Source organism: Haemaphysalis longicornis, unplaced genomic scaffold, assembly GCF_048455015.1.
Source record: "Haemaphysalis longicornis isolate Haplotype H1 unplaced genomic scaffold, Haemaphysalis longicornis Haplotype H1 scaffold_1, whole genome shotgun sequence".
Classification (NCBI taxonomy): domain Eukaryota; kingdom Metazoa; phylum Arthropoda; class Arachnida; order Ixodida; family Ixodidae; genus Haemaphysalis; species Haemaphysalis longicornis.
The window spans coordinates 31,173,212-31,199,861 of NW_027526203.1; the positions used below are offsets into that span (position 1 = coordinate 31,173,212).

Below are 26,650 nucleotides of genomic sequence, written 5' to 3' on the forward strand. Positions count from 1 at the left end.
AATAAGACTTGCCAGTCAAGAACACCTCGGAAAGCAAAGGGGAGGATGTGGTAGGTCATTGAAACAGATAAAGAATTTGGAAAGAAAGAAAGAAAGCGGAGAAAAAATGCCCGCAAGAAAAAAACCCACGACCTCCAGAATACCGGTCTGGTGCGATAACCACTACGCTACCGGCGGGGCGATTTTCTCCTACGCTTTCTGGGGTATTTATGTCAATGTAATTTTTTCCTGTGCTTGGGGGGCTAGCCAGCGCCACTCTGACTTCTCGGGGTGAAGGGGACCTTCTTTTCAATCCCCGGGCCGTGACTCGAGTGTCTACGACATGTCGAGAGTGGTAAGTTGAACCCTCTAAAGCTATCTATAGCACCAAGACTGCCAGAACAGAGGCCCTCGCTCTGCATGTAGCGAATCAGAATAGGAAATGAGGGGCTCGTAGAAATAACACAGAAATAAGGGTTGGCAGTCAAGAAAACCTCGGAAAGCAAAGGGGAGGATGTGGTAGGTCATTGAAACAGATAAAGAATTTGGAAAGAAAGAAAGAAAGCGGATATATATATATATATATATATATATATATATATATATATATATATATATATATATATATATATATATATATATATATATATATATATATTGTTACTTTGTCGCACCTCTACCAATTGCAAAGGGGTTTATTGGAAGGAAGACAGAGTCCGCTGGACAGGGATCAAGAGGCAAAACCGTCCAAGGTGAACCAGCCAGAGGATTCGACTCGAGCCGCCCGATCACGCACCGCTGATGACAGCCGTTGATCCGTGCTGCATGCTCATTCAGGGATTGACCGGTGGGTGAAGAGGGATTGGACGGCGAGAGCACTTCAAGCAATCTCCATTACAATTTATATATATATATATATGTATATATATATATATATATATATATATATATATATATATATATATATATATATATATATATATATATATATATATATGTATATATATATATATATATATATATATATATATATATATATATATATATATATATATTTAAAAACCGGGGAACGGAGAATGTGTACGTACGAAGTCCATACAATTACATGCGTGAACGCGATTCTCTGTTTTCTTGCGCAAGGCAGCCGAATTTCGTTCATTGTATTCATTCAGAGGTCGCATTTCGTCACATTATGGCATTATGAGTGAATAATTTGGCAAAACTTCGCTTCTTTAGCGAGGACCTTCGGGCCCTTACTCCAGAGATAGGATTTTATTGAAGTAGGCTGGTTTTGTGGAATAATGCTTGTCCCGAACATGCAAGCAGAGAAAGCTTCAGTATTTAGAATAATTTGACTGGCTGGACCAATTCGTAACTTCAGTGGGAAAAGGATTCCCGTCATCTACGATCACCTCAACAATGAACGCTAATAGTATTGTTGAAATTGACTTCGGAACGAATTAATAAGCACGCAGCGACGTCCGGGATATGGCACTGACGTTTTATCCTCATTCTTCTATAGAAGAATAAGGATAAATGTAGCGGTGCCAAGTTTTTGCATCCCTACAAGGAACTGCTTTGTAACGAAACAGGTACGCCCTTTTGTGTGAAGGGCGTTTCCTGACGCTTTTCACTGGAACGAGAAATGTGGGTGAGGGTGCGCAATACCGGCCTCGTGTCGCACAAAACTCCCACTGGTAAGCACTGTAGTAATGCGTGAGGAATCTTATCTTTCGAAAACTGAGCAAAGCGAAAGAGACTGAGTTCCCCATGATGTCCAACGCGCTGCCATGGAGTAAAAGAACCAATTGGTCGCTGAAAGAAGGCAGCTGAAAACAGAGAGAAACAAACTTAAATGAAAGGAGAGTCTGGAGCTCGTCCCGAGGATGTGCTCTGGCCAGTTATTCCGCGTTGGGAGGGGGTGATGGGAAGCACGGGCAGGCAGATGTGAGATGACTTTGGCGGAAAGTGGTGTAAATGTCGAGCGTTTCCACAGTTCCAGTCCCTGGCCTAACGTCTGTTGATGATTGACATCATTCAAAGTGCACAGCACAAGCAGCCGAAAGCAGGGTTAGAGTGTTACGTGAAAGATTCGTGGCTTGCATTGTCCGAAATGTCGGGTGATCCATGCAAGGATGGACATAATCCGCATTGCAGTGGCTTTGGCATTCTTTAGTCCGTGTATTTTTTTGTTCTTCATTTAGCTGTATTACTCTGCGCCATAGCTTCTTCGGTAAGCTCGTCAACTCGTGATGCTACATTCGTACGACGGCCATTGTAGTCATCCTTTTATAACGCACACGGCGCCTGAAGTGAAATGACTGATTTTGAAATTCTAGTTTTCCTTTTTTTTTTTTTAGTTCTGCATTGCGCCTTGCCCATGTCCGCATGTATGCGGTCCTCTGAGTGTTCGCGCATGACGACGGCAGCCGAGTCCAGGATGAGCACGCTTAAGGGCTTCACGGTTCAAATCTTCCTAGCGCAGTATGGGGGTGCTGCAATTCGCTTTTCGCGCCCGCGGCCCGTGTCTGGTCGCGAGGACCGCCGTAGTCCCCGTTGCGCAGCCGTTTTCTTCGCGGCAAATAACTGTAATCTGCGCGTGGCGATGAGACCGAGGAGCACCTCCCGCGATAGCGGCGTGATCGGCGGCGGGACCCACCTGCGCGCCGCCACGCGTGGGCTCGGGGCGAAGAAGGCGCGAGAGTGCGGCGTCGCCCGTGCGACCGGCGCGGGCTGGCGGCGTTTTTCCAGGGCTAGGGCACCGGCTGAGGCGCCCCGAGCGCGCCTCTCCCTCGCGGGATGAGAAGGGTGGCGGAGAAAGGAAGAGGCGGGTTCGCCGCAGGCTCGGAGGCGTGATCTCGACGGGCCAATCACAGCCGCCTCTGGCCGAGCGGTCGAAGGGGCTCCTCCCCTCGGTGACGCGCCACGGGCTTTCTCTCGGCGGTGCGCGAAGAGGAGGCGGTTGGCGACGTCGGGCCTGCAGCGAAGGAGGCCGAGAAAAGAGGAGGAGGAGGGCGAAAAAAAAGGGCGGCATGCCGCGGCAGCGTGGCGACGCGGCCTGGGCGAAGGGTAAGAGAGGCTTGGCGTAAATCCCCCCGGCGCGGAGAGACGCGCGAGCCGGGTCGTGTGGCGGCGCGGCGATGGAGTCCCTAAGCGACCCGCTGTGCCTGCAGGATCTGGTGGCCGGCGGCGACCCGATGACACCGTCCATGACGCTGGCCACCCTCGCACCGCCGGTGGCCATGCACCATCACCACCACCATCACCACGCCGCCGCCATGGCGGGACACCACCTGGGCGGCGCGCTCAACACGGCCTGCTCGGCCGTTCTGCAGCAACACCACGACGCCGAGCAGAAGAAGCGAGGTGAGGCCTCCGCGAGCTCGGGTCGTGGCGCGCGCAGGATTTGTGACGCTTCGCCCATGCTAGCTAACTCGGGCAGCATCGCTCGAGCGTACAATTCGAGAGCTCGATGGGAAATCGCGCAAACCGGGCTTCGCCGTGCTGTCTCTGACGGTCTCGCGGCCGCGCGTCGCTCCCGGGCTTCCCATGTGCTGCAACTGCAATGCGAAGCACGCGCTCCGTCTCAAGTCACGTTGAAGGCGCTTGGTCCACGTTTAGTGTACCCTCCTGAACGGCTGTCACCGAAAATTTCGAGACGTTGCGCGTCCGCCTATCACGCAGACGCGTGCATTCGGCACGTGGGTACGAAAGGGTCACCCATTGGTCATTCGTTCGAAGCTCCGATCGCGTCTAAGTTGAGGCTTGCAAAGTTCCATGAGCCTCGACTTTCGTACCACCACAAAGAGAAAGATTCAGAGAAGAGAAGCCCGTTGCCCCTGGTTGTATCGCCTAATCTGCCACTGAAGCACCTCGTGGTAACTTTTGGATCCAGCCTCGTGTGGCTGGCGAGTTTCTGCCAAACGGTGCAGGATTGCGACTCGCATGCTGTATACATTTAGTTGGTAACTTTTGAGCGCGGCGTGTGCACCGGTACTGAAAAAGTGACGAAAATTACACACTGTAATTCGCTTAGCGCGAATTGTGCGTTAAATGAGTTCTGGGCTCAGCTCTAGGCTACTGGCTCTAGCACGAAGCTAAGCGCTTCGGTTCAGTGTAAGGGTCGCTGATGGGGGTCACACCGTTATGAAAATCCCCATGTTCTATACCACAATATGAAATCAGTGCGCACATCGAAAGCCGATGTCGCCATTTTTTGTTTTGAGACTCAAGTCACGGCATTTCCCGGATGATGGAATGTACAATTTGAGGGACGACGTCATGTGGTCTTAATGCGTTCGGCGTATGTCGCTCCATGGTGCGATTGAGTCTCGCATCGCTATCAACTTCGCGTTCCCTTATATGTGCTCTTCATTCCTGTTTCGTCGCGAATCCGTCAGAGTCTCTGAACAGTGCTCAGTCGTCCACGCGTGCTGGATTTTAATCAGCTGTGTGGCATACTTCGCGAACTGTCGTATGCGATGACATGGAGGTTTCATCAGGACTACGGCGGCACTGCGTATGTAGTATTGGCCTATATGCGTCCCGACATTCCTTCCGTATGTCGGGCGTGCTATGCTTCGTCGTTTGCGCGTGCACGAGTTTCCAGTGAAAACGCGCGGCCATTCGCAGACACTTTAGCATCATGGCGCGCGATTGACCGCCTATAGGTGTCGCTGCTCCCCCCGACCTGGGCTATCGCATCAAAGTATATGCGTATATATACACACACAAAGTATATATGCGCACACAAACCAGCGACCATAGAGTTTCATACTAATATACACTAGAGGGAAATCTGGCGCCACCGTCTAGGGAAGCCGCGCTTCAGCGAGCGTGCCGTCATGTACCGGGCAGGCACGTTCCACTTGTCCTTGGCATGGCTCATGAACAGGCTCAAAAGTTGGCTTTGGCTGCAAAAATGCAACAATTATACTGTCGCAGATTAATAGAATTTGTTTTATTATTATAAAATATAAAGCTCCAGAAAGATTTATTTGTCAGGGATTATTTAGAAGCTTCATGCGAGATGAACAAAAAAAAAAACAATGTTACCCCTTTTGGCTCCAAGACGAAAAAGAAGCCATGTGGCTAACCAAGCCAAGGAGGCGAGGAACGTCGCTAGCTGCAAAGGCGCCGCCCACGGCGGCCCGCGAATGCAGCGCCAGATTTCCCTCTAGTATATATTAGTATGAAACTCTATGCCAGCGACCAGGGGTTTATACGTGCGCTCTATAGAGAGAAAATATAGGTTCTTCACTCGGGCTGCACCGCATAGACATCATACTCGCCCCGGGTATGCTTGAAGCTACTACATATGACATTGTGTATACCGGTATACCAACCCGGGAAAAGTTTAATTATTTTTATACTTATGCACGGAATGAAAACGAAAAGCACGATAGGACGTTCTTTTTGACAACACTCCTAAAACATCTCAATCTCTGTCTCCCTCAACCTTATTTTTTCGCTGGTCATACCGTTTCTGTTGTGAACACAAATAAAGTGGCATTGTTTTAGCGAAATCAGATTTGCAGGCTGTTTAGTTCAACCGAGGTTTCTACGTGCGACGTCTAAGCTATACACATTCAATACATAGTGCTCATTTCAACTGTTTTTTTTTTTTTGAGGGGGGAAGGGGGGGGGGGGGGGGCTGGTAGCCTACCAGTGAAAAGAAGATAAGTGTACTTATAAGGAAGCGTATGTTTTAATATCACGCGCCCTGCAGTGTGCAGGATATAGGGCTGTTTGAAAGGTTGACTCCAGAAGTGCACAGATGATGGTGGGAAGTTTTCCGCCTACGAGACGGACCAGCCAACCACACCGTGTGTTATTATTAGATGCGATGCCACAGACGGCAGTTCGTCGCAACCGTTTCACTGAATGATCGATGCGCGGTGGAAAAAGCGAATAAATATGAGGGGCATCAATTGCGATGATTTTGGAAGGTGACCGCGTAACGGTTTTGGAAGTTGACCGCGTAACGGTGCATGGGTGGGAGAAGTAGCGACTTCAGGGAATGCATTTACGCAACGGAATAGGTTGCTTGAAGTCGACGATACGAGACGTCGGGGTGATCGTTCGAATAGTGCGTGGATGCTGCTAACCGGTGCAGTTACAGATGTGCTACAAACCGGTGCTACAAACAGATGCCGTTACTGTTGAAATGCGGTGTCAGGAAGTGAATTGGACAACACAATGCACAAGGCGTCAGTTGCAGCAAATATAAGAGCGTCTAAAGGGACAGACAACCGCTTTTCTTGGAGTCTATGTCATTTAGCTCAAATGAATCCAGCGTTTAATACAGTGGGGTAACCGAAAGGAAATTGGCGGAAAAAATTTTAATTGGCGCTAATGTTTCGAAATCTTAAAGGTGACGCCATGTATAGTGTCTAAACGTGACACTTCTGCATACATATGCTAACAACTCCGTAGGTTTCAATGCGTCATTCAAAAATCGCATAAAGGAATTTGATAGACTGCATTTGATTACCGTTTTAGCTGGGGGCAAGTTTTTAAATACCCATTTTCATCGCACGTACAGGTAAAAAAAAAAAAAGCACGTTTCCGCGTGGCTCACGGTCATGGTTTCCAGCATTCGTTTGGCGGCATACGTGAGGCTGCATGGTGGATCTAAAAACCCTACTTTCAAACGTTCTATGGCCCAATCAGGTGAACAGTTTCTGTTGTTTCAAGGGATACCCTGTGGGACGGATAACGTATACTCCACAAAAATAGCTTGTCTGTCGCTTTAACCCAGATTTCGTCAACGGATTAGTCCTTTCGCGACGTAATACTGAGCGCTGAGCGTGAATCCACTGCTTCCTGGCCACACATCACCCCGACCTCCCAATCTCCCTCCCCCCGCTAGACAAAACAACTTCGCATCCATTAATCACTTGAAGACTGAAACAGTGCTCTCAAGCACTGCAGATCACTTTTTTTAAAGAAAAAAGTTATCTGCGGTGCAGTGCCATGCGGTATTGACTGGGGGAGCGTAGTGCAGTGCAGCCTTGTTTGCAGGATGCGCATGCAAGCTCGAAAGAGCGGTTTTACTGGACGCACTTGCAGATATATTTGCCCGCTTAGAACAGCGATAATTCAATTTTCATTTATTCAAAATTCAGGAATACGTTGTGGAATGTTCTTGGCCTTATAATGAACAATGCAACTTGTCCTTGCATAATTCGGGAATCAGCGCTATAGAAACATCTTTCTCACCCGCCGTGGTCTTGGTGGCTAACCCGTTATGCTGCTGAGCCCAGGGGACGGGGCTTCAATCCCGGCCGCAGCGGCAGTTCTTCTGATAAAAACGGCAAGTGGAAACGCCAGTAAAATCGAGATTTCGGCCAACGTTAAATATTATCACATGGTAGAAATGAATTCGGAGCCCTCCCTCTCGCCGCGCCTCAAATGTCCATGTGGTATACAGTCGGCGCGTAAAAATTAAAAAAAATGAAGAAAAAATTTTTTCGCCGCTATGCGGTAATCGAATTAAAGAGGTTCTATTTTGTCGCATGTTCCAGCCCTGACAAGTTCGCAACCCTCTTGTAACAGTGTGTGCTATTTCGAGTGAGTGCTCATTCGGCGCATTTGCTGCAGTGTGCATGAGTGTTTAACCCGTGGAAGGCACGTGCGAGTTTATGATTCGCCGAGCTCTGGCACGTGAATTCCTTTCGACTCTGGTGCCTGTGCATATAGAGGACTTGCAATCGCATTTTATGTGAAGTTGCACGAGACGAGTCATTTTGTGTGTTTGGCACAATAGTGTTTACAGTTGCTGTGTATATACAGTGTGTTATTTGTACAATAGTTTGCAGACAGCACCATGCCAGTTTTGTGCCTTGCAAGCATGACAACTGAACGCGCCAATGTGCGCGGGCTTACTTGCCGTTGCTTTCAGTGTTATCGAGCTTAATATGACGGCCTAAGGCACTATAATTTTTGAACGATCATTGCTCCGACAATATGTTATACTCTGATAATATGCCGGGTTAGATAATGGGATGTGTACGAAAAAAGGAGGAAAACGTTGCCAGTTCGTCACATCCTTCTGAAGGAAGCATGGCACCGATTTGCAAGAAACAGCACAGCACAGAAGGATTACGAAGACTTTATTTGTGCTTCGCTTCGGGCGAGACTTGGGCACACACACAAACATGCAGATATATGCGTGCTTATATACGGAGCAGTGCACCGAAATGAGTTGCAAACACTGTACAATTGATGATCCGCTTAAAGTATATAGAATGTGCTGTTGTACGTGCATTTTTTCACAAGAAAAGCAACTTCGAAGGTTCACCCGCCGCGGTGGTTCAGTGGTTTAGGCGTTGTGCTGCTGAGCACGAGGACGCGGGTTCGATTCCCGGCCGCGGCGGCCACTTTTCTGATGGAGGCGAAAAGCAAAAACGCCCTTGTGTACGAGATTTTGGCGTGCGTTAAAGATCCCCAGGTGGTCAAAATTAATCCGGAGCCCTCCACTACAACGCGCCTCACCGCCTGCGTTGCGTCGGCGCGTTAAACCTCAGAATCAATCAATAAATCAATCAATTAATTCGAAGGTTCCGCTACTCTAGCTTACTAGGTGACGTCACTATGACTTCACACTGGCGTGTCCTCGAGACGGAATTTAGATAACGGTTAGCAGGTTCAACCTATGTATCAACTGCGGGTGCACTCATATAGCGCCAACATTACCAACAGACTGTAGGCGAACGCACAAATTTGCAAGACTGGAATAGCATCAGGTCACATTGTAACCCAGTGTGACGTCATACATGTGGTGGCCCGTGAGGCGGCTGCGATGTGCACTTGGTGCTGTCTCCTCGCCCGATGATTACGGGCAAGCTAAGGCCCCGGGGTTTTGCTGAATAGGGACGCATATAGGATTGCGCGCCTTGAACTGCGCAATGCAGTAACAATATAAGAGGTTCAGAAGTTCTCTTGAGTGTTCCTTTAACACAAAAGCTGAGTCAGGTTTTCCGCGACCCAGACGCATATGCTGGCAGACCACATATTCTTCACAAATAGGCTGAAGCAAATGCTTCCAGCGTTAAATAACAAATCCTGGAAATATACATTTCGATGACTGCGTATTATACTCGCCAATGTAGGCTAATCAATTAAAATAAGAATACTTAATTTGCAAGCTTTTATTGTTCGTAGCATATATTCCGCTGCTGTTTCCAACACAGGTCACACACGCAGTGAGCAGTATACCTGGCGGCCAAGTCCAGATTGGCGAGAGCTTTCAAAAGGCGATTTACGGTGTGGCGGCGAGTATTGATTGATTGATTATGAGGTCTAACGCGCCGACGCTATACTCAAGCGATGAGGCGCGCTGTAGTGGAGGGCGCCGAGTTAATTTTGACCACCTGGCGATCTGTCACGTGCGCCGAAATCTGGAGTACACGGACGTGTTCATTTTTCCCCGCCATCATAAAAGCGGCCGCCGCTTCCGGGAATCGAACCCGCGTCCCTGGGCTCAGCAGCACAACGCCTTAGCCACTGAGCCACCGGGGCGGGAGCGGCGGGTATTGCTCAGCTGTGTGTTGTGCTGCCAAATGGCAGACGGACCACTTGAAAGTGAAGGGAAAATGGAGCAAGTGTCTTTCTGGTCAGCAAGAAGCCGTTTTTTTTTTCTTCTCGTGTGTGTGCGCACGTTGCGATCGCTACGATGGGAACGGTGAGCGGGGTGCGCGTACTATACCAGAATTTCCGAGGGAAAGCTGGGTCTCCAATTCTAATCGGAGAGTTTGTCAAGGTGCTATGTATATACGCTGACGACGTTTGATTGAAGAACGATAAAGTACTCTTGGAATATGTATATTAAACCGATGGTGTACTTACGCGATTAAAATAATAATAATAATAGACTGCAATTGTGGTGTTGGGCCAACTAAATGCCACCGGGAAAAATTAATATGCGTTTAATTTATCACGTGCCATTCCATCCTTCAGTAACCAAGAGAGCCGTATAACCCGTGAGCGGGCAAAGTTGGGTTTGCGTATATAGCAAACGGTTCCTTACCGTTTGTTCAGCTATGTCCTGAATAACGGTTCTCTATACTGCTGTGTCACAACAGCTTTAACAGTTTCTTTTTTGAGAACTATGTGCTTTGATTCATGCGAAGATGCTTTGGCGTTGTGCTTCTGAGCACGGGGACGCAGGTTCGATTACCGGCCGCGGAAGCCACTTTTCTGATGGAGGCAAAAAGCAAAAACGCCCGTGTGTTCGAGATTTCGGCGCACGTTAAAGATCTCCAGGTGGTCAAAATTTATCCGGAGACTTCCACTACGGCCCGCATCATAGCCTGTGTAGCGTCGGCGCGTTAAACAGATATAATCAATTAAAATGATTCATGTGAACAGCTTCGCATTTCTATGATGGGAATAGAAGGTTCAGTGCTGAAGAATGTTTTTGTTCTTCGTTTTATTTTCGTAATTCTCATAGTGTGTCTGCAATTGATGAATTATTGTTTGGATTTGTTTCACGCGGAAATTTCAGTGGAATATGAAGCTGGTGAAATAATTTGACTGCACCTGTCTGCTAATTGGTGTACAACAAAGAAAGGGGGCAGGTGGGGAGGTGGACACTATGCAGCGGCAAAAACGGCGGTTTCTTGCCGCACTTGATATGTTAAATTTATTGAATTCTAAAACAACGTCAACTTCGAATTTGGTTCCGAAAAGGAAAGGGGATGGTTATTCGAAACGGTTTCTCGGAGGCGTTGCTTTTGTAGTAGCAGTTGTTTAGATTTTCTTGTAGCAAAATCTTGTGGCTTCTTTCAGCAGGCTGTCGGCACTTAAAGAGACTATGCATAAAAAATACAAGTTTGGTTTATCAGATAGATGAGCCCCTTTGAATAACACTCATTCAACGTTCAACGCAAACTTCACTCAAGTAAACTCTATAACGAGGAAAAGAGGGTATATAACTACAGGCATTATAACTACATGCATGAACCGCAGCGAAATGCGGCGCGTCCACACCCTGTTAGGTGTAAACTGAGCATATACGGTGGCCGGCCGAACTAAGGCCGGCCGAGCGATATCGCTGCGCCAACTAGAATCATGAGGATCATTACCGAGGTTTATTAAAGTTGTTATAGAGATTGCTCAAAAGAATCCTATAAACATATTGTTAACATTTTATAGAGTACTTCTATTGAGTTTCCATTACAAATTGGACGCCGAGTTTTAATTGAGAGTCTGTAGAGCGAGGTCGATAGACCGTAACGGTCGACAGACCGTAAGCGCGTCGTTCTGTGTATTTCTCTAATTAGTCATCGTCTTTCCGCGCCAATTTGCAAGATGAATCAATGTGAATAGTTTTTTATTACTTTCTTGTGGGGTTTTTATAAAAAGAATTTAGTAAGCTTCCTTTAAAATTCTTATTGAGTATAGTCGCAACATGCTGTTGCCTGTGAGTCGAGTCGAGTTTCTGATGTGTTTTGATTAAATTTATTTCAATTGGCTACAAGTTTTCTCTCGGTTTACCCCTCACTGCTTCTATAGACAAATTATTGCAATTAGGATTGCACAAACACTTGGAAGGAATTGGCTGAAGCCCACAAAACTAGCCAATTGAAACGCCTAAAACTCACCAAGACTTAAGACACATCCTACGAAAACTGGGTTACGAAGCCCCGAAAGAAAATAACGCTAAACAACGCATTCCTCTACATGTTAGAGAGAACATCACTGTCGCCCCGGTACCATGAAATATGCATCCGATCCACAACAAAGCACGACGCAAGGCAAGAGTTCAAGCTCTTCGAACTGCATACAGGAAACGGCCTGACGTTAGGTACGCAGACGCATCACTATACGCCAGTCGATCAGCCCACGCCATCAGCATAGTCAATAATCAGGGACTGGAGCTAGCTTCAGCTTCTGTACCTACCAAGGACATCGACACCACCGAAGAAGCAGCCATTGCCCTTGTAGCTACCACTGTCAAAGAACATGTCACCATCCTATCAGACTCCCAGACGGCGTGTCGAAACTTTCAAATTGGACGCATTTCATCAACAGCAGCACAAATTTTATCGGCCCATCCTGATTTACCCGAAATTTTAATCATATGAACACCGGCTCATTCATCACTGGTAGGGAATGAGGCGGCTCATGCTGCAGCCCGAGCTCATACACACCGGGCGCGATCCTTCTGGGATGTCAGCCAGTCCTTCCACAAGCAACAAGAGAAATAATCCCCAGAAGGTACAGTGACGTCCTGGCCCACTACCGCTTGGGATGAAGAACCTTTCCGCCTCCACATCTCAACATGTCTCGCGAAGACACGGTCATCTACAGACAGCTAACACATTTCCACATGGTACATTACAACACTCAATGCATCCGGCATTGTACACATGCACTTGTAAATTCTGCGTGGAGCCATGCACTCTCTACCACATGGCATGGGAGTTCTCGCCAACGCAGAGCAGCACTGCGTGATTTACTCGTCGGAGCCCTCATGTGCATCTGTTGTATTCTCGGCATTGCTTTTGTGGCGGTTTCTTTAAGGTGGCAGTCCAATGCGCGCTTATTGCTCTACCTGAAAAAAAGCCGGCCGTCGAGTACCTCCGCGTCACTCAAGCTCGCAAACAATGGCTACACTCAGCATAATGAACACTACGAAAAGGGGAGAAAAATTTTGGAGGGAGTTTTTATTAATACACAAGGGCCTCTAATGTGTGAGCCCGTTTAATAGAGTAAGTCATCTGATGTATGCATATAATAAATGTTTTGGCTCGTGCCTTTCGTGGCCACCTAGTCTAAGGACTGGATGCGCTTATATTGACCACGTCCTAAAAGCGTTGCGAAAATATTGAAAAAGGTGATGCAGAAAAAGCAAATGCCTGCATCAATGATTGGAAATCTGTGAATGGCCGCGAGCCAACATTTATGTCATATAGTTTAGCGAACTTCAAATATTGGCAGAAAAATTTGCGGGCAACAAAGAGAAAGATATGTGTGCGGTTCGATCTGGTGGGTGAATGGGAAGGGCGAGGGGCTTCTGCCTTCCCTACCCCTCCCTCCCAACAACCCTTCATTCGCAGCGCCTTGCGCACAATGGCGGTAAAAGCGTCGAGTTGAAAACACTGCAATAATACTCCGCTATCAACGGTGCGCTCGCCAGCTTGAGTGATGTTGGGACGTAATGGCGCTTATTCTTAGGGCGACGTGTCAGGATACGCGTAATGTAAGTGGCACCTGGCGCCTTCTGAGTTCCGGGTGCGAAAGGCATGTGAGTCTGTGGATAAAATAAAGCGCAGCTTAAGACCTCATGCTGCCAAATATTGCGCGCTCTTTTATACTGCTTCTGTATAAGCACTAGAAGATATATACTCGAGCAAACAAAGGCACGGACGACGAGAACGCCGATAGATGGTACAGATTCAGCGCTGTGTGCATGGATCCCTGAAACTGGATGACATGCCCGCGAGCCATATGGATTGTAGAAGAGCGCGTGCGGAGCCTGAGGGGTGTGGCGATTGTTATGTTCGGGAATTTATCACAATGTTTGCCCCAGTAAAGCTTATTGTAAATGGTGCGAATTTCTCGGTCGAACTTTGCCCAGCGGCAGCAGCCGCCGGGACACGTCGCGGGCCCTTCGCCCGCCCATAGACCCCACATATTCTATCACGCTGCATACCGTGGAGGGAATTACACTTTCATCAAAATATTTAGCCCAGCTAAATATGTTGATGAACCGAAGAACCGCCTTTTGTCGTCGCCGCGCGACCGCGTCCCGGTGGCTGCTCCGGGCGAAGTTCGTCGGTGAAATTCGCACCATGTGGAACGGGCTTAAACGCAAACTGCACTAAACATTCAGGCCTCTCGAAAATCCTGTTTCGGTGTAGTCTTCCTAAAAAGACGGCAAGATGCAAAATATAACGGCTGAAATATGCGTACGCACGCCCCAAGCGCTCAGCAAAAACCAACGATTTTGCTGAGCGCTTCTGACTGATTAACAAGGCGCTTCACAGGGCTAGCACTCATGTCAAGCAGCTTTGAACAGTGAGTTTTTGCTGTTGTGCCGTCCTCTTGTAAAATAAAGGAAAATAAACTGTAAACTGTTATATTTTATGTCGCATTTGGTTTTGCCTTAAGCATACTGCAGTACACGTGAGTATACTGTTGATGATAATAAGGATGCGGCTCGCACGGGTACGGGGGCACGGGCATAGCTCGCTCCTCGCGCTCGTCGCTGTGGATCGTGTTCAGCCCTAAGAATCGGGCGATCGGCTGCTTGGCTCTTTTCTGCGTCGCTTTCTGCGACATTCTGGTGCCGAAACCCGTGAGATCGAACCACGAGCAGAATCGACTTGACGCGGGGCAGACGCCGAGGTACGCTAGGCTAGGGATTCCTTGGGATCCAGCTGATTTGAAACGCCTCGTCCTCGAACGCTGCTCGCCACTCGTGCTCGAGACGGAGCCACCCGGTTACCCGGCTTCGCTGCCATCTGCCATGCAGGAGCTCGCCATCACTTCGTGAGGCAAGCCGTCACAAGGGGCGTAGCTGCAATTGAATCGTTGCTAGAGGATGCAGACTCACCGACCGAGCAGATCCTCTCGCACCTGCTCGCCGTGAACACCAAGTACGAGGAGGTGAAGGTCCTTCACAAGCGCGTCCAGGAAATCATTGATTTAGATGAGTTGGAACCTGACTACTTCACCAGCTTTGAATACGACGAGAAGGTGCAATTGATACGCGCGCACGTCTCCTTCGCCCGACCCTCCGCGGTTTCTTCTCAAGTTGCTGCTCAGAGTACCGGAGCGCCGAGCCCTGATTTTGCCGTCACCCGGCACGGCAAGACTGCTGCGCTTCCCGGTGACAGCAAGACAATCGTGGAGGCCGACAATGTGGCGGATGTGGACGCTGTGTGTGAGCCGCGCGTGTGCTATCTACACGGCCGCACAGCCGACGAGGACTCTCATCGCCCTGAACAACTGGTGGAGCTCGCGCCAGATTCCCTTGAGGGACAACTTGGTGTACCTAGCAGCCCGCCTAGCGACGACTGCGACGTCCTCACGGACGGCCAGGGCATCAGACTTCCCAAAGACCCGATGCCTACGACGTGCAAAGATGCGGCCGTTCCGGAACCACCCAACTTGATTTTCTTCGACGGTTCGGATGCCGCGGGCGCAGGTGGACGTTTTCTGCTAAAACACCGCGTGGGTGACCTTCGCGAGCGGGCGCCGTTGCCACTTGAAAGAAGGTGGTCGTGTTTTCCCCGGCGCTGGCATTTCCACTGGCACCTTCGCTGGCGTTTACGCCTGCTGGTATCTCCACTGTTGATCGGAGCAACGGCGTCCCGATCTGCATTCCGCGAACTACCAGATGAACCTGATTGCGGAGCGCTCGTGAAAGGCAACCCGGCAGTTTCAATGACCGTACTCGACGGCCCCCTGAAAGGGTCCTGGAAGCTCCCCTATCTGCTGCAGCGATCGTCGTCTCGGAGGCACTGTGGTGGAGCTCACTATCCTGATCTGCGTTGCAGCTCACGACAAGTGACCACATATAACCAGCTGCCGCCCATGGTAACCCGCGCTGGCTACGCAAATGCATGCAAGAGGCACGCTTCGAAGCTCGTAAACCGAATAGTACTGTACACCAAGCAGGGAGGATTTCCGTTTGATCCCGGTGGCTACGGGAGACCAGAAGGCGACCAGGGCGGCGATCGACGTACCAAGCATCATCATCGTGCCAGCCACGACCAGGATACACCGCCTACTGACCCGCGTAACTACGCCATCTTCTAGGACAACATCGTCAATGAGGATGGTGAAAAGAACGCTGCAGCCGAGAAGGAAGCTTGACGCACAAGTTAAACAAGATGACAGCAAGTAGCCAGTTCCTGCGGTGCCTACTGCTCTGGGTGGTGAGACATCAGCACGTCATCCGCGGCTGGCTGGACTGCACCGGTCTGCAACTGACGAGAGAATGGACTGTGGAGAACTTCGTGGTGCGAGGATCCTGACATTTCTGCTGCGTCGGACTTCCACAATTTGGAGCTCAGGAACGGAATTCAACTACGCCATGCCGTCGTCGGGCGCGCGAACGCCATCATTTGAGGCCTTACACGTGTGGTTGTAGAGCCACAATGAAGTCGGATGAAAGTTGTGTCCCGCTTTCTGAACTTGGACATCCTGAACTATTTAAACGAACTAGAAGGGCGGGGAGAGATGTTCATGCTAGTGTCAGCCCTACAAATACTTTTTTCTGCCCTTTGGCTCCTGCATTTCCGTCACAGTCCTACCCCTGAACTTTGTACTGCTGCCGTCTTGGATCCTCCACATATACTGCACGTTCAACATAAATTTGGCCGGGGTGAAATTTGAGTGCAGCTGGCCCAAAAAGGAAAAAAAAAATTGTGTACACCACTCCATCCCGCTTCCTGCTTGTCCGTTTTATTTCGCGCCTACGGGTTACATAGACCAGCTCCATCCATCGCTGTCACTCCAGCAGTTCAAGATCGAGCTATTTATCAGCGATGAATTTTACAATGGGTTGTGTGACCAAACGATATTTTACTGGTTTGCCTGTTGTGCAAGACTCGGCACTGCGCGGTTTGCATGCGCACCACCGAAGAGTTTAGCGATGACAGACTCTATGCTCATTGAAATTGATGGAAGCTTGAATACGCCGCGAGTTCACTGCTGTCGTTGGAATTCCCGTCAAAAAAAGTCGGCCCAACTTTCGCTAGTGGTGCAAGGCTGGAGAAACAGCAAAGCTGGGGGTTGACCTTTACTTCTCCTCACACTGACGCACAGACAGCGCAGCACAGGAGATAGGGAGCAGCCGGGCCCCAGCAGTGCGACGCCGTTTTGGACGGCAATGTAAAGCCAAGAATATTAAAGTGTGTACAGTGTTTTATTCGGTAGAAATCGTTGTATCCCTGTCGTCGTCGTCTTCCGATGGCCCAGCCGCGTAGGGCAAAACATCTTGTAGCGCATTCTCGCCTTGGGAGACCTCCACTTTTTCGTCAGCTGGTCCGGAGAACGTCTCCTCGTGTGGATTGTGAAGGGATGGCTTGACAGATTCGTCGTCATCGTCTTCGGCGTGGCTGACCCGTGGCGCGCCGGTTTGGTATACACAACGACGACAACAAAGGCGGGAGCTCATGTGGCGTAAGCCCACGCGCAAGCCTGCGCGACGCCGGGCAGTCGCCGCGAGGTACGCGCTCACATGCGCTCGTTTTTTTTTTTTTTTTTTTTTTTTTTTTTTTTTTTTTGCTGAAGCCAGCGCGCGAAAGACGTAGCCGGCGCCTCGCGACCGGGATGCCGGACGGTCGCTGCGAGGCACGCGCTAACGTGCGCTCGGGGTTTTCTATCTGCGCCGGACGGATTTGTGTTGGCCTAAACAGCTCTGCTGTTAAAATTTTGCCGTGGTTGAACGTAAACCACGTTTTTTGAGCGATATGTAGATTTTCGCGCCGAAAGCGTGCAGTGAACGCGTGCATAATTGCACCGAAAGAGCGCCGGAACACAGACGCTGGTCGGCGAAAACAGCGTTGTAGGGACAATCGTGCAGGGAACTGGTGGAGCCAGTGCCTCCTGGTATTATTTTCTTATGGCCCGCACGTTTCGTTTTTCTCTCTATTTTTCTTCCTCACCCCTCCCCTTGGAACGAACAAGCGATTAGACGCTTTCACTGCACAACCGCACAAGCCACTGGATTGATCTTGGCTGAGCTTAAAGTTCAGATTGACGCCATGTACGCGAAACAAGGCATTTTCTGGGTCTGTACCTGGTGTAATATAGCTTTCGCTCTAACACGAGAGCATCTTTTCGCGAAATAGGGTCCAGTGCAAACACGTTGTTACATGCCCTCATGTCCGGTGCATGTGTCCTGTCCACCGACAAAAAGAGCAGGCGGACTTTCCGTGCCCCCAGTTTCTTTTTTGTTGTTGTTTTGGAGCCATGATTTCTATAATCGTGTAAAGAACGAGGGGAAGACGGGAGGGGGGGGGGGATAGAGCCCGTCCCCCTTACGGAGCGCCTGGTGACAACAAGAACCGCTACGCTAAAAGCAGCATGCGAGCACGGCCCGAAACACGTTGGGCTGTATAGTGGCCGGTTTGAACATATCGAAGCATTACTGCTTTGCTTGAAACCTCCCGCTGTTTTGTTCAGTAACTGTTAAAAGGAGCCCGCTGTTCAGCCAATTAAGGACTTTGAACTGTGACACTCCATATACGAGGCGTTTTGTTTCACCCGGAGGTGATAATAGGGCTTTGACTACTATTATTAAACGTCTTGAATATCTCATGGAAGGGGGAGGAGTAAAACACTTTTTTTTGAAACCAAAGCGCTCAGGCCCTCCGCAACTTACAGGACCCGGGTGGCCGTCACTTTCTGGGCGGAGCGCTTCTGTTGGGTAGACACGCTGAGCCGGTGTGTTCTTTGAGAGTCAACTTCTGTAAAAAATTCAGCAAATCAAACGACCAATGACTCCCACGTTACTGGTACACCTTGCCTATTAGATATTCATGGTTGCCCCCGTTTTAAACCGCGTGTACATACTAGCCCACTATGTTCGGTTTATTTTGGTATACTAAAGCGCTAAGTTGGGCGAGTTGGTTACTGACTAATGAATTCATCGTACTAGCGAACATTAGGACAGGGGCAAGCTAAAGAGAAGACGAACCACACGCTATAGAACTTCAACATAGCGTGTGGTTCGTCTTCTCTTTAGCTTGTCCCTGTCTTAATGTTCGCTAGTACGATTAATTCCTTATTCTGGTCCTTTCATCTTATATTCAACCCATTTAAACACCACTACCTACATTGTACTGTGTGTAGTGTAATAAATCCCGTGGATGAAAAAATGAGGTGTCCGTGGTGCATGGTGGTACAGTCTCTGGTTGTAACCCTAAAAGCCCGGGTAAAACTACCGGCAATCGCAAAAATTTTTCTTCAAGTCTCGTGAGGCTTTTTCCCTCATTGTCTAAACGCTCTCAATTCTACGCGTTGTTTTCGCTAATAGGTGTGGTTTGTTTTCTTTTAGGTCCACTTGCAAAGTCGGCAGGCTTAATTAAACGTTCTGCATCGCACAGGAAGGGCCGGGCCTGTGCCTATCTCAAAACTAAATGTCGCCGCCACAAAACCAACATAGAAAATGCATGCTGGCAAAAATGTTTCTTCTGTAGCACTGAGCCGATTTGCTAGGTTGTTTTAGGACAAGACCACAAAGTGCATTGATATGTTTACACTTGCAACCGCACAGCAGACCGTGTTGTTCCTCTCTGAACACTACTGCGTAAAAAAAAAAAAAAAACGCTCCCCATACTGGCGCTTTCTTTTCCCGGAAGTTTGCTATACAGCACACAGAAAACACAATGTGCAGATACACACCAGATTCCGGAAGAAATCGGAGCCCCATTAATATTGAAATAGGCATCATTGCCAGAGATTCGGTACAAATAGCAAAGCAGATGCGGACAATCATTGGGTTCAGGCTTGCAACCACTTTTGCATACAGAGCACGCAGAGTTTACTAGAAATGATGCAGTTTATTTGCTTAGTCCACGGAGCAAGACATTCTTGCTCGGTGGTTAATGCAGTCGATGACTTTACCAGGAAAATGTCAGCAGCCATTCGCTTACCTTTTGGAATTTTCACTTCGCTTTGCACATTTCTCCTCAGCTTATTTGGCTAGAATTTCAGCGTGCGGTGGGGTAGGGTATCTCTTGAAGCCACTCCCTTAGGTCTGCTTCCCCACAATGCCCACAAGTACCTGATCGCTGCGTTTTAAACTTTCGCGGGTCTGCTACCTCACAGCGCGCCTGCGTGAGCAAAATTCTTTCTTCGGAGGGAGTGACTGTGACGAATAACGAGGCCCAACATGCGATTTGGCAAAAACTGCAGTGGGATACAGCAATGCAAGAATGACGTTTTGCATTCAGTTACATATGTCACGGCGTAGATTACCGTTTTAGCATAAAATCATGTGATGAACCTCGTCATTGGCCTGCTTCTCTTGGATTGCAGTGATTCGACCATCTATGGTGTTGTTGTGAAGGGCACCGACGCATGCCATTATTGCACCGCTCGAAATTTGTTTATTTCCTCTAGGAAACAGCCCAGTGCCGAGAACCATACTCCCATTGTATATTGCCGCACAGGCCGTATCTCCCAGTAATTACAAATAATGAGTTGCACCCCGTCCGCCGCGATCTCCTGTGGCCTTGCCATGCGCCGATTTTGTTTCGCCGGCACCATAAACGTGAACGCGTAACGTCGCGAGGTCATTTCTCGCGTTAATCACTCTGGTTGTGTCGAGGCCCAAAAAGTCCATTAGTTGTAGCCCTGGACAAATCGAGCGTGGTATCCCTAGCGCCGACCGTCAAAACCATGCTTCTGAAGTCAAGTCTGACTGAAAATTCGCTTTAAATAATTGGCTGGTAAAGCTGGCCAAGCGGTACATATCTTTACGTTTATTCCCACACAGTGCATGAGAAAAAAAGGCGTGCTCCGAAGAGGACGATTGTCTGCGTCATTTGGCCACATAGGGCTATTGGGAGCGCGGTCACGGGAAATTGTGTGTACTGATTCAGCTTTACCTATAACAAGTGGCAACAATCAGTATAAATCACAGTGTAAAACGAACAAGGAGTTCCTCTCTCCCGTGAGGAACTCCTTGTTCCGCTACACGTGGTTGACTGTACACTTTCCGTACACCGAATCATATTTTCATGTCTCCCATCTCTTCGGAAAACATTCGGCCTGGATTTGAACCACTATCTTGTGCATTACGCCATAGCTATAACATTTCTTTTAACAAACTGTGCGGGCCGTTGCCGTCAGGCTTTGCTTGCTTTGTCAAAAATTAAAAAAAGATCAGTGCCCTTCCACTCTGTGAAGAAGGATGACCAGCGAATGTGTGGTGCGTAATGTTAGAGTCGTCTCAGCGGCATATTGTTGTATCATTTGTTTCTGGATAGTTCCGGTAAAACAACAGTGACAGCCGTTTTTTGTAACCACACTGCCTCTGTGGAGGGCCATGTATAACGCCCCATGTGGGACCGCGGTAATTGTTCGTCATACACGTCACTTCCTTATATGCATCGCGCACTTCGCTGACCCCGTATAAAACAAATAAGCATACTGAGAGAAAGAGAGAGAGAGAGAGAGAGAGAGAGAGAGAGAGAGAGAGAGAGAGAGAGAGAGAGAGAATAAGCATTTATTGATGAGCGTAACTGCTGACATCAGGACACTCACCCGGTGGAGGGCATCCCTATTCCGGGATACCCAGTCTGGGACCTGCCGTCCAGGCCCTCCTTACAAAGTCTTGCTAAAGTTCAAGGTCGGGATCGGCCAGCCGAGCTATCCACTGCTCAAAAGATGGGAAGGGGATAGTGTGTATGTTTGGAGTTTTTTGGCACTACCATGCCTGGTGGCCGGGCGTGGGACAGAAATTGCAGAGGGAGGTATACTGAGTGGCGTAGATAGAATGAAGGAGGGTGCTGTGAGGATAAGAATTCGTCTGCAATCGCCGAAGTGTGGTGGCTTCTTGTCTGGTTAACCGTGGACGAGCTGGCGGGAATTTTCTTCTGCCAAGCCTATAATGTGCAGAACGTCTGAATAGCGGTGAAGTGAGTCCGTTGTGATGGCAGCGGAGAATGTTTCCTCTCGGGGGATGGCTCGCGTATGTACGCGCGGGCAGCGGCGTGAGCCGCCTCATTACCGCAGAGGGATTCATGCCCACCGCATACGATGTGCATCTCAGGTAGCTGTGCAATTGGTTTGGGAATTTTCAGTACTGGCGTAGTGATGCACCCCCGTTGATAACTTCGACATGCCGCTGGCGAGTTGGTTAGAATTGGGATGAAACCCTTGCTGGTCGTGGCAGCCAAGGCAATGGTAACTTCCTCTGCAGCTTCGGTTGGGGTTGTGTGTACAGTCAGAACTGTCACCCCCTGACCCGCCGCATTAACAACAGATACGGCGTGTGCTGGTTGATTGGGATATACGGCTGCATAACTGCATCTTGTTGCTGGGTCATTTCCATACTTTGAATTCATGACTTTAGCTCTAGCGATGCGGCGTACCTTATGAACAGGGTGCATGTTTCGTGGTATCGGTAGAACTCGAATGTGCTGTCGAATTTGCAAAGAAACACCTGTATTGCGGTCTTGCATGGGTGGCGTAGCGTATTCTAGTCGTCTTAAAGTAGTCCTTCCTGTCAGAATTAACTTCAGTCATTCAAGCTGAGAGGGGTGGTGTGCTTCCACTATCTCCTCCCAAGTATTATTTATTCCGAATGGGAGCAACTTTTTTGTCGATGTTTTTTATGGTAGTCCTCAGGCGATTTTGTAATGTTGTTGAATTATGGGACTCAATCTTGTCTTCTCCGTTGTTTTAAAGGCAAGATAGGGCGTGCCATAAGCGACCCTGCTGATGAGCAGTGTTTGCATGATGCGCAGGGTGCCCGACTTTAGCAAGCCAGACCTTCTATTTGACAGCCAGTGTATGAGATGCATTAGCTGGCTGAGAGTATACGGTTGAGAGGAGCTCTGGTATGCAGTCCTGGACCACTTTTGCCGATCACAAGGCCTAAAATACGGAGATGGGGCATGTTGGGAACTAGTTTGCCATCTTTTTTTGAGTTTTGGCCCAGGAATGGTTTTCTTCATCCGAGTGGCTTTTCCAGAGAATAATGAAAGTAGAGCTGCTTTCTGTTGGGCGCATTGTAGGCCTCGGACTCGAAGGTATCGGACGCTTTGTCGATCGTTAATTGCAGGGAGTCTTGCTGCTCCCCCATCGATCCCGCGGAAGTCCAAAGGGTGTAGTCATCCGCGTAAAGCGCATGCCGTAAATACGCGATATCATGGAGTATCCTAGGGAGGTCGTTCGTTGCCATATTGAATAGGAGCGGTGATAGCACCGAGCCTTGCGGAGTGCCCCTTGGTATCACTTTAAATGTTGTTGAGCGGGTGTGCCCTATACCCATGGTTTCCGTGCATCCTGCAGTAAAAAAACCGCAACATTGTCATATACTTTCTGTCCACAGTCAATTTATGCTAGTCCACGAAGAATGGATTTGTTGTCGACATTATCACACCTTTGCCACCTTTGATACCTAAGCCACCTTTGATACCTAAGGTTAGTATGCATCTTTTGTGTGAATTCGAAAGCCTGTCTGTCGTTTCTCCTTTATGTTGCAGCAGGATATGTTGTGAGGATAGATGGGGGCGGAATCCATACGTATTTCTTTGGAAATGACCATTATGTTCGTAATACGGGGAAAGGCGATTTTGTGCCTTGTGTTCTAATAACTTCCCAACACAAGATGTGAGGGAAATTGGTCGTAAGTTTCCTGGGGCTAGTGGCTTAGCGGGTTATGGTATCAAAGTGATGGCGTGTTTCCACTTGGATGGGAGATTGCCGGCAATCCAATGTTCATTCATGCATTCTAATAGAGGCTCTTTAACGATGGGGTGTCCAAGTTTCGTAGCAGCTTTTTTCAAATCTTGTCGTTTCCTGGTGTAGTATTCCGGGTTGAGTTTTGGTTGAGTTTTGCAAATTTGCTTTAGTGCTCTTCACTGTAGTGGCGTTCACAATACATAGTAAAAATAGGAATCTGGCCAGGTCATATGGAGTGCTTCGTTATACAGGCTATTTTGTAGTAGAAGCATTCGCTGTAGCGGCGTTGGAAGCATTGACAGCAGACAGTAATTTTGTAACGTTTACAACTTCACTGTGAACTAGCGAATTACGACAAGTAAATAACACTCGACGTAACGCTAGAGTCATTTTAGAGGCTAATTTTCCTATCATTTGTTTCTGGATACTTTGATAACACAAAAGTTAGAGCCATTTTCTGTAATCACATTTGCTTCGTAGATGGCCGTGCTTCACTGGGCAACACACAATGTGGAAAAGCCAGCTTACAAGGACCAAGCTTACACCGATCCTCTGTGTTTACCCCCAAACACAAATGCATTGCTGCGAACTCATTTTACCGGGCGCAATATAAGGCATCTTATAACAAAACTGAAGGCCATAGGACGTCTTTTTTCTAATTTGTATCCTTTTTTCCCTATTCTAAAGGTGTGGGGCACAGTTTTACGATCAGGGGCATTTAAGTGGGTGCGACAAGGCGACGCTACGTTCGCGTGCGATTCTTGTCTACGTAGCTCTGTTGCCGAAGATAATAGGCTGGATTCTAGTTAATGACGGCTTCGCAATAAGCGAAAACCTGCGGCAAGTTTTGTTCCAGTGGCGGTGTATAGTGCAACTGATGAAGTTGGTCAATATCGTAGTGGTCGAATCGTAGGTCGCCGAAGGAAGCGGCATGGTCGACTAGCCTGCTCGCCCGATCTCGCTAGACACCTGCCTTGCAGCGGCATGTCCATACTGCAAGTCATGCGGCTATTTACAACTGGGCGCAGTTCGAGGCACGCTCCGAGATTACGGCGTCGGCTGCTCTTGTCTCGGCGCGAGTGGCGGCGACGGCGATATTGCAGTAATGTAAGCCGCATACGATAATGGTTTAAACAAGAGTGCAGTATTCGTACGTTAAAAATAGAAAGTGTTCCATGAAAACTATTACGGCACTAATTAAAGACGCCCCTAGTGGTGCATACTCCCGAGTATTGTTTCAAACGCGTCCGTTTCGGTTGGGTCCAGCGGGGAAGAGCTCTGCATGGAGGGCTAGAATGAAGCGGTCAGGATACACGGCGAGCTATATAGCTCGCCGTAAACTATGGTAATGCCCAAAGCAGGTGTTTTTGAAACGAACGAAAACTCAGAATTCCGCCCATATGTCTCGTAGACGAGAGCGAGCGAGCGAGAGAGAGAGAGAGAGAGAGAGAGAGAGAGAGAGAGAGAGAGAGAGAGAGAGAGAGAGAGAGAGATTCCTTAGGGAAACGGAAGCTGTGAGCCCTGCATAATGCCACGCTTGCTACTTCAGATGGTTTGAACGTGTAATGTGGGTTAAATGGTAAAACAAGTAGTAATAACAATAAAAAAGAAAGAAAACCATCAGAGGAACACACGCACACACATATAGAAATGAAGTAATCGAGAAATCCCAAAAATAGTTGGCGAGATAGATCTGTCCGAGCTTGATTGAAACATCAAAGTCACGATTTCTACCACGCTTGCCGGCGCCAGGGATTTTGATCCATATTCAGCATCTCTTCTTGGTATTCCTTCAACTACCCGTATCCCTTCACTATAATTACACTTACGCATGATAACTCTATAGCTTCGGCATGTTTAACACCCAAAGTTTGAATTTATTTCCCCCTACAGGTATCGAAGTGCATCAGTTTTCTGCTAGCGGCAGTATACAGAGTGATTGGATGAATCAAGCGGCCCGGACATGTTGTCCGCGATTCAAACGTCATGAAGTGATATCGCGTGGTGAAGCGAACGATAGCCCGGGCTTCTTCTTTTATCATATCGCCGTTATCAGCGCAGCGGGGAATGTTGACAGCGTGTATCTGGCGTCGGTGCAGATCATGTCGCACACTTCATCGTATCACTGTCGAGCGAGAAAGGCGGCGCCCTTGCTAGCGGTTCCCATAGGGTGCCTCGATGCTAACTACGCGCTTGCGTCGGGGCACCCCAGGTTCCCATAAACCGAGTGTCTGTTTTGTGTCGATTCGGCGATAAATATTTGTCAACGAACAGCTGAAGCTAAGTGTGAGTTACACAAATAGTGATTTGATTGATTGTAGGGTTTAACGCGCCGACACAACGCAGGCGATGAGGCGCGCCGTAGTGGAGGGCTCCGGATTAATTTTGACCACCTGGGGATCTTTAACGTGCGCCGAAATCTCGTACACACGGGCGTTTTTGCTTTTCGCCTCCATCAGAAAAGCGGCCGCCGCGGTCGGGAATCGAACCCGCGACCTCGGGCTCAGCAGCGCAACGCCTTAGCCACTGAGCTACCGCGGCGGGTACACAAATAGTGACTGTTTCGAAATCGTTAAGGTGAACAAGTGCCCATAAATATTCAAAATTAAATAAAACGCCAGTTGGGGAATTCGCGATTGTTGCACGATATCACATTCAGAATATCTGTCACTGGTTGTACAAAAGCAGCCCACATATACAAATTGTTAGTTACGCAAAATTGTAAGTGTATATATATATATATATATATATATATATATATATATATATATCAGGGTGTCGAACCGGAACCGAACCGAACCGTAAACCGGAACTGAACCGATATTTTTGCCGGAACTGAACCCGAACCCGAACCGTTATTTTTTGAGCGCGCTGAACCCGAACCGGAACTGAACCGAAAAAAAAAATAACGGTTACCGGTTCATGCCGAAATGGTTCGACCCTCTGTTGTTGATATTGCACAGTAAATGCAATTCAGGCCTTTTTTTCTTTCACGTACCATCAACTTCGTACTTGCTCGGGTACTTTCCCCTCCCGACAATTGAACACTATCACGCTCTATGTAACAACAGGGGAAATGAATTAGCACCATTGTAGCAATGGTCTGTTGCTGCTGGAGGCGCGAGCGTAGTGCAAGCTGACCAAACGAAATGTCATTCTCGGCAGCTTGCAGGGGATATAAAACGACTTTGCCCTTCCCTAGTTGCGACTTCATTGGAGCAATCAGGCTGCAGGAGTGCTCCACTGCGCAACAGCGAAAGCTCACACCCGATGTGTGCAAACTTTTTGCATTTCA

General features: G+C 48.5%; 1 protein-coding gene across 1 annotated transcript in view; it reads left to right on the forward strand.

Annotated features, from left to right (window-relative positions):
• Positions 1–3,052: 3,052 nt before the first annotated feature.
• The window catches only part of LOC144175713 (pituitary homeobox 3-like), a 228,779-nt gene continuing 205,181 nt past the window's right edge, over positions 3,053–26,650 (forward strand). Inside the window, exon 1 of the mRNA XM_077704751.1 lies at positions 3,053–3,345. Within this exon, the coding sequence (XP_077560877.1) occupies positions 3,120–3,345 (226 nt within the window). The 5' untranslated portion in view covers positions 3,053–3,119. The remainder of the gene's footprint in view (positions 3,346–26,650) is intronic.